At 38.7% G+C, this 12,814-nt stretch overlaps 1 protein-coding gene and 1 long non-coding RNA gene across 3 annotated transcripts in view; one reads left to right on the top strand and one right to left on the bottom strand.

The window, feature by feature from the left end:
- LOC147378263 (uncharacterized) overlaps positions 1 to 12,814 on the top strand; it is a 223,278-nt gene that overhangs the window by 114,900 nt on the left and 95,564 nt on the right. The gene's annotated exons all lie outside the window — the stretch shown is intronic.
- HNMT (histamine N-methyltransferase) overlaps positions 1 to 12,814 on the bottom strand; it is a 41,085-nt gene that overhangs the window by 14,608 nt on the left and 13,663 nt on the right. For both annotated transcript variants that reach the window (XM_086368052.1, XM_086368060.1), the window contains exon 3: positions 610 to 717. In XM_086368052.1, the coding sequence (XP_086224178.1) occupies positions 610 to 717 (108 nt within the window). The remainder of the gene's footprint in view (positions 1 to 609; positions 718 to 12,814) is intronic.

The raw sequence follows: 12,814 nt of genomic DNA, 5'->3' as shown, positions 1-12,814 counted from the left end.
TCTCTGGCTGCCTTTGGTGTTCAGTGGCAGAGCTAATTAGTTGTGACAGGGATCATGTGGATTAGATGGTTAGATAGCATCACCAACTCAGTGGACACAAATTTGAGCAAACTCTGGGAGACAGTGGAGGACAGAGGAGCCTGGTGTGCTGAAGTCCATGGGATCACAGAGTCAGACACGACTTAGTGACTGAATAGGTGGCCTAAGTCTAAAATACTTACTATTTGGCCCTTTTCAGAGAAAAGTTTGCTGATTCTTGCTGTTACCAATTACACATAAGCTTTTAGGGTAAGGTTTCTGTTTAAATATCTCTGAATGAATTAATGACTGTCTCTAAAATAAACATCAAAAATAATGGTTGATGACCAGGGGATGGATGGAGAGACAGTATTCTAGTTACTATTTATATTCTGAGGTGTTTAAGTCATGCCTGCCAAAAAAGTAATTAGGTTCTTCTCTCAATAAGCTTACAAAGAATGTACCACAGTCACCATGTTGTTAGTGACTGAAGGGATGCATGTGGGATGACAAGCCTTTCAGAATAGGATTTGATATACAGCACCATAAGCAACTGAATGCGCACACACACACATCGTGGGTTACAAGTACCTTTGTACTTGGTGATTTGTTCAGCACTTGGTTCAACAACTTCATTGATGATATGAACTCCTGGGTACTGAGCTTGCACTTTGGAGAGAATTTGAAGATCAATTTCACCTGAAGAAAAGCATATAGAACAGTTCACCTTGGCCCAGAAAGAAAAGAATAGAATAGAATAGAAAAGAACAATTTCAACTACTTTACTATCTCTAGGAAAGTCCAGCATAAATAAAGAAGAATACTCAGCTGTTGCCCTGACACGGTGTCTATGATGAAGAACAACTAGGTTAAAAATGTGTTTTGAGGAGGGTTATGATTGCCTTTCATTCATTCATGTTGTTGTTGTTGTTCAGTCACTCAGTCATGTCCAACTCTTGGTGAACCCATGGTCGGCAGCACACCAGGCTTCCCTGTCCTTCACCATCGCCTGGAGCTTGATCAAACTCATATCCATTGAGTCAGTGATGCCATCCAACCATCTCATCCTCTGTTGTCCCGTTCTCCTCCCACCTTCAATCTTTCCCAGCATCAGGGTCTTTTCAAATGAGTCAGGGCAAAGTATTGGAGTTTCACCTTCAGCATCAGTCCTTCCAAAGAATATTCAGGACTGATTTCCTTCAGAATGGACTGGTTGGATCTCCTTGCAGTCCAAAGGACTCTCAAGAGCCTTCTCCAACACCACAGTTCAAAAGCATCAATTCTTCAGCACTCAGCTTTCTTTATGGTGCAACTCTCACATCCATACATGACTACTGGAGGGAAAAAAAATAGCTTTAACTATATAGACGTTTTCTGGCAAAGTAATGTCTCTGTTTTTTAATATGCTGTCTAGGTTGGTCATAGCTTTTCTTCCAAGGAGCAAGTGTCTTTTAATTTCATGACTGCAGTCACCATCTGCAGTGATTTTGGAGCCCAGAAAAATAAAGTCTGACACTGTTTCATTGTTTCTCCATCTATTTGCCATGAAGTGATGGGACCAGATGTCATGATCTTAGTCTTTTGAATGTCGCGTTTTAAGCCAGCTTTTTCACTCTCCTCTTTCATTTTCATCAAGAGGCTCTTTAGTTCCTCTTCATTTCTGCCATTAGGGTTGTGTTATGTGCATATCTGAGGTTATTGTTATTTCTCCCGGCAATCTTGATTCCAGCTTGTGCTTCATCCAGTCCTGCATTTTACATGATGTACTCTGCATATAAGTTAAATAAGCAGGGTGACAATATACAGCCTTGATGTACTCCTTTTCCTATTTGGAACTAGTCTATTGTTCCATGTCCAGTTCTAACTGTTGCTTCCTGACCTGCATATAGGTTTCTCAAGAGCAGATCAGGTGGTCTGGTATTCCCATATCCTTAAGAATTTTCCACAGTTTGTTGTGATCCACACAGTCAAAGGCTTTAGTGTAGTCATTGAAACAGAAGTGGTAAACTGTATTTAATAACTTTTATTGTACTACACAATTGCACTCATCTCACACGCTAGTAAAGTAAAGCTCAAAATTCTCCAAGTCAGGCTTCAGCAATAGATGAACCATGAACTTCCAGATACTCAAGCTGGTTTTAGAAAAGGCAGAGGAATCAGAGACCAAATTGCCAACATCTGCTGGATCATGGAAAAAGCAAGAGAGTTCCAGAAAAACATCTATTTCTGCTTTATTGACTATGCCAAAGCCTTTGACTGTGTGGATTGCAGAAAACTGTGGAAAATTCTGAAAGAGATGGGAATACCAGACCACCTGACCTGTCTCTTGAGAAACCTATATGCAGGTCAGGAAGCAACAGTTAGAACTGGACATGGAACAACAGACTGGTTCCAAATAGGAAAAGGAGTACATCAAGGCTGTATACTGTCACCCTGCTAATTTAATTTATATGCAGAGTACATCATGAGAAACGCTGGGCTGGAGGAAGCACAAGCTGGTATCAAGATTGCCGGGAGAAATATCAATAACCTCAGATATGCAGATGACACCACCCTTATGGCAGAAAGCAAAGAAGAACTAAAGGGCCTCTTGATGAAGGTGAAAGAGGAGAGTGAAAAAGTTGGCTTAAAATTCAACATTCAGAAAACTAAGATGATGGCATCTGGTCCCATCACTTCATTGCAAATAGATGGGGAAATAATGGAAACAGTCAGAGACTTTATTTTTTTGGGCTTCAAAATCACTGCAGATGGTGATTGTAGGCATGAAATTAAAAGACGCTTACTCCTTGGAAGGAAAGTTATGACCAACCTAGACAGCATATTAAAATGCAGAGACATTACTTTGTCAATAAATGTCCATCTAGTCAAGGCTATGGTTTTTCCATTAGTCATGTATGGATGTGAGAGTTGGACTATAAAGAAAGCTAAGCACCAAAGAATTGATGCTTTTGAACTGTGGTGTTGGAGAAGACTCTTGAGAGTCCCTTGGACTGTAAGGAGATCCAACCAGTCCATCCTAAAGGAGATCAGTCCTGGGTGTTCATTGGAAGGACTGATGCTGAAGCTGAAACTCCAATACTTTGGCCACCTGTTGCAAAGAGCTGACTCATTTGAAAAGACCCTGATGCTGGGAAAGATTGAGGGCAGGAGAAGAAGGGATGACAGAGGATGAGATGGTTGGATGGCATCACCAAATCAATGGACATGGGTTTGGGTGAACTTGGGAGCTAGTGATGGACAGGGAGGCCTGGCAAGCTGCGGTTCATGGGGTCCCAAAGAGTCAGACACGACTGAGTGACTGGACTGACTGACTGACTGTATTACAGTAAAATCTAAGATGCTATTGATTATAGGATAAAAATAACCCTTCTTTTATATCACTAAGTCATAAAGTAAAAACAACTCTGTCAATTATAATTGTAAGATTTCACCAACTGGAAGATATATACCAATCTGTGATATTAAAATATGAAAAAATATGCTGTAGAATTGATAAATTAGGCTAGATCAGAATCATATAAAATATATCAGGTATAAAAGAAGGATAAAAAATTGTATGAGACATGTGCCCTCAAAAACATCATGTTCTCGTAGAAGAGACGGACATGGAAAGAACCCTGGCTTGGTTTGGGCCATGGAGGGAAGAAGGAAGGAAATGGTGATGGAAAGGATAAGACAAGAGGCCAGAGAGATGGAAAGCTGCATGGCAGACCACTCTTGAGCTCTGTGTTACAGGGTAAGTAACACAGTTAGCCTGGGGACTTTTGGGGAAATGGGAATTACAGGCAGAGGACAGGAAGTGGAATTGTATATACAGGACTGCTGGCAATTTAGGGTTTTAGAATGTGTAGGTAAGGCAGGGCCTCCAAGAAAGAGGTGATTCCAGACAAGTAAATGGAAAGGAGGTTATGGCAAAATAGGTATTTATTCATTCACTCATGTACCCGTGATTCATTGATTATTTTACTGTGTGCCAGGCACTACACTAGGCAAATGATAAGAGGAGCAAATAAACACCTGCCCTGATGAAACTTTAGCCTATAGGTGATGATGTGAGAGAGACTGTGGTAAATTGGATAGACTTGAATTCCACCTCTGTCTGATCCACTGACTTGATATTACGACCTTCAGCTGTTTGCTTTCTCTCTCCAAACTGTATTTTCCTCATCGGAAAAACAGCAATAATGATAGTACATAATTTATTGGGTGTGAGGATTAAATGAGGCAATGCACATAAAGCACACTGCAAAAGAGAGTTGGCACCTAATAAATGTTAGCTGTTCATTATTTTTATTGTTATCATTGAGTCCTTCTTTTTAAAAATCTCTCTTCTTTCCCTATTACTAATGCCTCCAAATTAAGTTTTGAACTTTTATTCTCTTAGTTATGATGTTGACCTTCACTAAAATACTTATGTGCTGGCAAGACTAGCATATGAAAATGACACTGGTCTTTAACATTTTGGCATAAATGGCATTAACAGAACCTTTCCAAGGTTAGATATGGCAGATGAAAAAAAAGCATAGGTCATAAGACTGAGCAGGCTGGAAGAAGGAGATGAGGAAGATAAATCAGGAACAAAAGACGCCTGACTAGGAAAAGAGAGTTGTCTAATGGTATAATGAATGTCTCAGGTGCTGGCGATGGCAGTGGGTGGGGATGAGGGTAGGGAGGAAGTAGGGGAAGGAAACTAAAGTGGAGAATGAGGAAATCTATGTGACAGTTTTCTCCAAAGCTGGCCCGATCAATCTGAAACCTTTTAATTCTTCCTTAAGTTCCACTGCCAGAGATTTCAGTTATATGTCCCTCTTCAAATATAGGCATGATGTGTTTAAAATATGGCCCATATGAAAGCAAGATATAATCACGAAAAATATCTTACTGTAAAATTAAGTAAAACAAGCAAAGGCTTGATTCCAATGAGTTTGTTAAAGGGTATCAAGGACTCAAATGCTAGTTTGAGCAACTGAGCAACTTTGATCATCAATCACTGAAAGGCATATGAAGGGTCAACAGACTATAGTGCCATGAAAGTGAAAGTGAAAATCACTCAGCTGTGTCTGACTCTTTGTGACCCCATGGACTATACAGTCCATGGAATTCTCCAGGCCAGAATACTGGAATGGGCAGCCTTTCCTTTCTCCAGGGGATCTTCCCAACCTGGGAATTGAACCCAGGTCTCCCTCATTGGAGGCAGATTTTTACCAGCTGAGCCACAACGGAAGCCCAAGAATACTGGAGTGGATAGCCTATCCCTTCTCCAGCAGATCTTCCCAACAGGGATCAAACTAGGGTCTCCCGCATTGCAGGCTGATTATTTTACCAACTGAGCTATCAGGGAAGTACCATTAGCCAGCAGTAAGAGATTCAAACAATGGGGGAAAAAAAGGAAGAAGATCATTTGTTCTTTCTCAACTGAATCCTTCTGAGCAGGGGCCATAATAATATGAATGTGTTCCAATATTAGATATTAAGCACCCTATAAATGTTTTTAAAGAGCACACAACACGCTGGACTTGCCTGGTGGTCCAGTGGTTACAAATATGTCTTCCAGTGCAGGGGACATGGGTTTGATCCCTGGTTCAAGAACTAAGATTCCACATGTCCTGGGGCAGCTGAGCCCTCATGCTGTAACTACAGAAACCTATGCGCTCTGGAGCCCAAGTTCCGCAACAAGAGAAGCCACCACAATGAAAAGCCCATGCACCACAGCTAGAGAGAAGCCTCCACACAATGCAGTTAGAGAAAGCCCGTGTACCCCAATGAAGACCCAGTGCAGCAAAAATAATTAATTTTTAAAAAAGAGCACACAAGCCAAATTAACATGCTGAAAGAATGGGGGAAGGTAGCTAGAAGTGACTCAATCAAATAATTCAGAAATTCTCAGCAAATTCAGGGGTAAACAGAAGAAATGTGGAAGCCAGCAGCCTGCTGCTTTTATTGTGTATAACAAAGCCTTCTGGGAATCTTAACTGTCAGGTCCAGAAGACCACGTTTAAAGGGGATAAAGCAATACTTTATTCATTTTATTGTTGATGAACAATAAAATAATGAACATTTCATTGTTCATTTTATGGTCAATCTCTGTTCTAATATGATCTCTTATTGCTTAATGATGATTCTGACAATTGTAGACTACTTATTGTTGACATCCTAAGCTTTTAGGCCAGTAGCTGTTTCAGTTAGTTAGATAAAACCTTACTGTGGGTTTCTAGTTTTGGAACAAAATCTGCAAAGTTTCCTGTGACAAATGGAAAATTATAGTGATTAAGCAACTTTATTCCCATATACAATCTTCCTTTGTTTTCTTTTTCTTTCTCTCTCACCCTCACCTCATTTTGTGTCTACCAAAGCAAATCAATGATTTTGGAGTCTTGGCATTTTATGATGAGGTTAACTGATTTTCTCAGTTTATCAATAAGTGAAGCTTGAACAAAGTTAGGAAATCCTAACATGTGTTGGCATGAATCAAAAATTATTTTCTATTAGCCTGGTTTGTGGTTTTTGTTTTTCGTTTTTTCTCTTCTGTTCACTCCTGTGTTACTTTCTATCAAATAGAATATGCTTTTTGATTTGGAAAGTTAAATGAAAACTAAAATTTTTAAATTGTCTTTTGCAAATCTCTTTCCTTTGTATTACCCTGTCCATCAAATCAGCCACAACTTTAGAATGACTTCACATGTCTCCTTTCTGACCTACGTTGAGTGTTTCACTTAATTTTACAGTCAGATATTTTTGTGATTATATCTTGCTTTCATATGGGCCATATTTTAAACACATCATGCCTATATTTGAAGAGGGATATATAATTGAAACCTCTGATAGTGGAACTTAAAGAAAAAGTTCAAAAATACTCAGGCAGAAATTGTTAGACAGTATAGGACTTTGAGACCTCAGTTCCCTTTTTTTAATTTCATTTTTTGTCTTCTCAAGTAAGCATCTCACTTCTTTAACCTAAAGCTAAACTCTTTGTTCCAGTTTCTAGGCATTCAGAAGAATGCTTCCCTGGTCTGGAGGGTCATAATACATTCAGACCCAGGACAAGACAATCATTAACTGCTGTTCAGTTTATCAAGGGAAAAAAACTCCAGGTGGACCATTAACTCATAAACATACATCTGGTCCCTAAATGATGGTCTGGAGTCTTGAGAACAGGTCGAGGGATGGCAACACAATGTCTGGGGAAACTGAGAAACTGGGAACCAAAAGAAAGCCATAAAAATGACAAACTAGATACTGCGACATATAAACTGGTCAGAAATTACATGCATCTGGCCCCGAACCAACCAAAAACAAACAGGTCAATTCTAATAAAGATATAAACTACCGTTCTCTGCACCTTTTGGGGTGCTTCACCCCTTCTCAGTGTCTGTGCTTAGAGTTTTGTATCTCTATCCTTTAAAATTAACTTTGCCTGTATGTTTACAAGTTTTTAGAATTCATTCTTCAGCTCCAGGTCCATGAACAGAACTTGGTTTCCCATTTCAATATGGAAAGAGTGGAGTCCATATTGTCCAGACAACTTTTCTTAATTTCCTGAATTTCAAGGATATAGTTAATGAGATAGCAGAGTAATGTTGCCTTTTTGCTTAAAATCCAAGGTCATTGGATTAAAAAGGAAAAAAAAAAAAAGGAAAAGTTAGAGGCTATAAAGAGACAAAATTGGACTCAAATTTAGTATTCAATGGAAATATGCAAATTTGTTAATATCTCTGCCCTTTACATATCTCTAAATTAGGGATAATATGGTCTATGCTGCAGGGTCATTGTAAATGTTAAAGGCATTATATGGATATAATTTACCACAGTTCATGATATATAGTAATAATTCAATAAGTTGAAGCTACCATACATTAATTCAACAAATACTTTTAAGGACTTACTAAATGCTAGGTTCTAATCACTGGAGATACAGCAATGAATAAAATAGACCAAAACATTCAACCTTGACGGATGGTGATAAGTCCTAAAACCAAGGGAAAAAAGAGCGAGGTGAAGCCATGATGGGAGGGTTCGTGATTTTCAATTGGGTGGTCATGTAAGCTTCCTAGAAAAGGTGATATTTAAGAGAAGTCTGAAGGAGGCTGGGAAAGAAGGAAATGAAGATGTGCCTTTATAAATGGGCAGCTCCATAATAAAAAGACAGTTTGAAAGAGCACTCATCATGTATTCGTGATGGCTTGTCTTTCTGACTGAGCTGCATTAAATGAAACACAAAGCCCAGCTGGAGAACCCCGAGGCTATGCCCCAAATAAAAACATCCTCCAGGTCAAGAAAATGGAGGATTAAAGGCTAGTCACAGTATCTCCAGCCATTTGATTTCCATCTACTCTAGCTTCATTTCTCACATCAAAATATATATGAGTTCTTTAGATTATCAGCAGGAAAAAATTTATTCTATTACATGTTGCATTAAGATTACGATCTTCCTTGTTCCCTCTACCAGAATATCAGGCACACACACACACAAAATTGTCTCTAGGGAGAAAAATTGCCCAGATAACTCTCTGCTTAGTGATGAAAAATAATTTCAGCTATGAGTTTGCAACCAGGGCAAAATCAGACTTGATTTTGAGCTGCAGTGCAAAAGATAAAAGATTATTGATGAGATCCCTTTTCTTGTCTTTTTCTTTTCCCTTTCCCTTTCTGTGTCTCTCTCTCTTGTGCCCCGCCCCCCCACACGACTCTCTCCCTCCCCCATACTCTCTCTCTCTCTCTTTTCTCCACCCACCTCTACACTGGGAGCCTCAGTATGGAGGCAGTTCTGTTGGTATGGAAAGATGAGAGTAGAATATTAAAATAGCTGGAGAGTCTCAGGAAGGGGATTATAAATATAAATTCTGAGCGGAAAAGGGCATTGCCATTTGCTTTCGTGTCTTCTGGCTGTTGGCCCAGGAAGAATATCGCCTGAATGCTTTGCAACTGCAGAAGAAAAGCCTTACTACCAAAATATTCTCTGAGACACAAACTTAAAGAAAATGTCCCAAAGGGTTCTGAACAATGAGGTGTAGTCATATTCAACAAACAACTCAAAAAAAGACTAAATTTTGCCTTACCTTTCAATTTAGACTTTTTAAATACAAAGATATTTGCTACTTCAGTACATTACATAGAGAGGTAAACTCTATACTTACAATATTATGATGTTTAAAAGGTATAGAGTTAGCTACACTTAGTTTTAAACATTTTGCTATTATGAGGCATCTGACAATGAACCATGAATTATTGTGCAAAATCTTTTTGCATATGCATACCAAGAACCAGAATTAATGGTTAAAATGAGAACCTTGATCTTTGGTGATATTAAAACAAAACCCAAAACAACAGGTCTCAGATGCCAGCTCTTTCAAAGAATACAGGCTGAAGAACTACAGCAGATTCTCAGAAGACCCCTGGGCAGGCAAGACCAGTCCCATTGCTGGGTACCTTAGAGGTCGGGGGCTGAGATTCATAGAATGGGGAGGATGTACAGACTCTACAAGGAGGGACTGAAGAGCAGCAGGGGCCTTGTTGGGACCGCAGGGATTGGCTGTTCACGAAGTTATGCCAGTATTGTAACAACTAGTGTCACAAGCTCCTTGTGCATGAGATGAATATGAGAACTGTTTCACTGTTCTTAATACATAAGGCCATGCTACTTTCAGGAAAATTTCATTTCCTGCTCTTAGCTTTTGTACATGAAAGCTTTCATGCCACTGTAACCTCATTATGGCATATTTGCTTTTTAAATCTTGTCAACTTGTTCTCAGTAAAAGTTTTCTTCCAAATAGGTTTCTTATATTTTGTATGTTAGTAGCTTACTCATCCAATATTTTTCCCCATTTCTATCAGTTTGCTATTGTTAATAGAGACAAAGCCTCAGAAGACCCTGGGTTTTGACCCCCAATCTCTAGGACTGCTCCCCACCCCACCCTCCTTGTGGCATATATGATTAGGATGGAAATGAGGGTGGAAATAGTCAACCTATACCAGGGTTATATGACTGTGTGTATTAAATCACAAAATTTTATTCAATAGTGCATGTCAGGTAGAAGAACATTCACCCACTAAGAGAATGGGTCCTAAACTGGCATAAGAACTGGAAAGATACAAATCTGTCCCTCAGCAAAATTACAGATAGCCACATGCCATGAACTTTCTAAGTACATTGTAAATAGCCAGCCTGTAAATGAAAAACATTAAAATGCTGGCAGAAAGAAATGCGGATCTGCCATATTGCTTTCTTCCTATTTTACCTGTATCAGGCCATTACTACATTCTTATTGTGCATTCTTATTAATTGTAAGGCTGCACAACTGAGTTTATTTGCTTTTCTAAGTATACAGTCATTTAATCTGCAGATAATGATACTTTTGTCTTCACTCTGCTCATTAATCCCTGTTTTCCTGCTTTAGGCCTTATTGAATTAGCCAAAACAATCTTGTTTACTTTGGTTTTAATGACAGTGGTGCCAATACTATAGTATTATGCTCATGCCACTCAGTTCTGTAGTATACCTGTCTTTAACAATACTTCACTCAAAGTTTTAAATACAATACAATGAGGTAGACCTTTTTGGTAAATTTACATATGGAGAATAGTTTATTTTAAAATAGCACAGTTATGAATACCTTTAAGAATACTCTACATCTGAGGCCCCAAATTATCTGAAGTAGATAGCCCTAAATCCTACATGCTAACGATTAACTTGAGCCCAGGTCCATATCCTTCTGTTTGTGAAGGAAGTGCTGTACATAAGTGAACCAGTTTTACTCAGGTCAAGTTATAAAGCAGTTCAAATCCAGACTAAAAATAATCTGCATGTCTAGAAGTTCTATTTGAATTTCACTTCTTTAGAAGGCAATGGCACCTCACTCCAGTACTCTTGCCTGGAAAATCCCATGGACAGAGGAGCCTGGAAGGCTGCAGTCCATGGGGTCACGAAGAGTTGGACACGACTGAACAACTTCACTTCCACTTTTCACTTTCATGCACTGGAGAAGGAAATGGCAACCCACTCCAGTGTTCTTGCCTGGAGAATCCCAGGGACGGGGGAGCCTGGTGGGCTGCCGTCTATGGGGTCGCACAGAGTCGGACACAACTGAAGCGACTTAGCAGCAGCAGTATAACCAAAAGTCGTGCCACACCACTCTTTCTAGAAGGTTACTCATAAGATCACAGGTTTACTGGACTGAAAGCCCAAATACCCAAGATGTCAGTGCCTGAGTCCCTTGAATAGCATATGTGAAAAGTATTTTTCCAGTCTAAGCTAATACTCCTAACATGACAGGTAGCTCTTTATGTCCAAAGATACGTGCTTTCAGAAGTGAAAGTACATATCTTGATCATTTATAAACTCTAATACTGAAACTCAACAAAAGACTTTCTCTTTCAACCACTGGCTGTTTAGGGCCAAATATTCTGTGGTTTGCTTAATAGGAAATATCTGAAGATGGCAATAAGCACATTCAAATTCTTTTTTTTTTTTTTTTCAGGCAAAAAAATCCTCCATTTCCTTGTATTTCCTCAATCATTCTTTAGTTGCTGATGTAGACTGGCATCTTACCTGAACACTGGAAACATTAACCTTTGCTTCCTACCAGCTTCTGCTTCTAAACTGGATAGACCAACTTTTCCAGTTCTTGCCTTAATTACATTCATTTCTACTTCTATTCACCTCACTTAGAAAATTAAACTTCAGGGTCACCTTAACATGTCCTTTAGGAAAGAAAACAAGATTAAAAATCTGATAACATTAGATTTCCAAATGGCTGGTCCTTACTAAATACCCAGTCTCCCTTTTGCCAAGTCAATAATTAACTTTTATATCTGTATAGTACAGTTTGTTGGACTGTTTTTTTAGTTAACAGACCTAGGTTTTATTCTTTCTTGATTGTTCTCAGATTTTTAGTTTGTAGAATGAGGGTGTTGATGATCTCTAAATTCTCTTCTATATTTTAATCTCTGTCTTAATGTTGATGTTTATATGTCATAGAAGAAAACCACCTAACCCCTCTCAACATGTCAGCATAATTATTATCGGAAAAATTATATAAGAGGGTCTATACCACCTGTATTTCATATGTGAGTTGCTTCGGTGGATTGAAATTTTGTATAAATATAAACACTATTATATAAGGTATGACAGCTGATTTGGTACATAATAGGTTAATAAAAAGAAGTAGAAAGCTGGATACAATGAGATTATTTAAGTTATAGTCCTGTTTAAACCTAATAAAATTTTCTGGCATTTGAACATAAGAATGGAACAATGAAACAGATAAAATGATTCTCCTTTAGCAGAGCCCAGAGCAAGGAGAACACATTGCCTATTACTGCTTTCTGGAACATTTTTCCATGTATAAGTGTGTGCACTGCAAATTAATAGCAAAAAGAATATGGGTTTCTTTTTCTCTATGTACCATCAAACATAAAGACAATACTCATTAAAAGTTGAATAGTAAAGAAGCTTCATTGGGTAGTTTAATTTTAGGATGCATCAATGTTGACAGTGGACCAAAAAGCATATTCTGTAAGGTTTAGAATACAATGTGGTTGCTCTCAATATCTAAAAACAGTTGCTGAAATCAGCACAATACAAATGCTGTGATACCTCAAATAAAGCATTCCCATTGCTCACTTTATTTCATTAAAACACACAAATTCAAGCACATATACAACTTTACACTTCCTTATTTTGCCTCTGGGCTTCCCTCATAGCTCAATTAGTAAGAATATGCCTGCAATGTGGGAGACCCAGGTTCTATTCCTGGGTTGGGAAGATCCCTCGAGCAGAAAATGGCAACCCACTCCA

The sequence above is a fragment of the Bos grunniens genome, chromosome 2 (assembly GCF_055505025.1).
Source record: "Bos grunniens cultivar Pamir isolate PY7600 chromosome 2, Bosgru_T2T1.0, whole genome shotgun sequence".
Taxonomy (NCBI): domain Eukaryota; kingdom Metazoa; phylum Chordata; class Mammalia; order Artiodactyla; family Bovidae; genus Bos; species Bos grunniens.
Note: the sequence above shows the minus strand (reverse complement) of the source record. Positions and strands in the feature narration are given on the sequence as shown.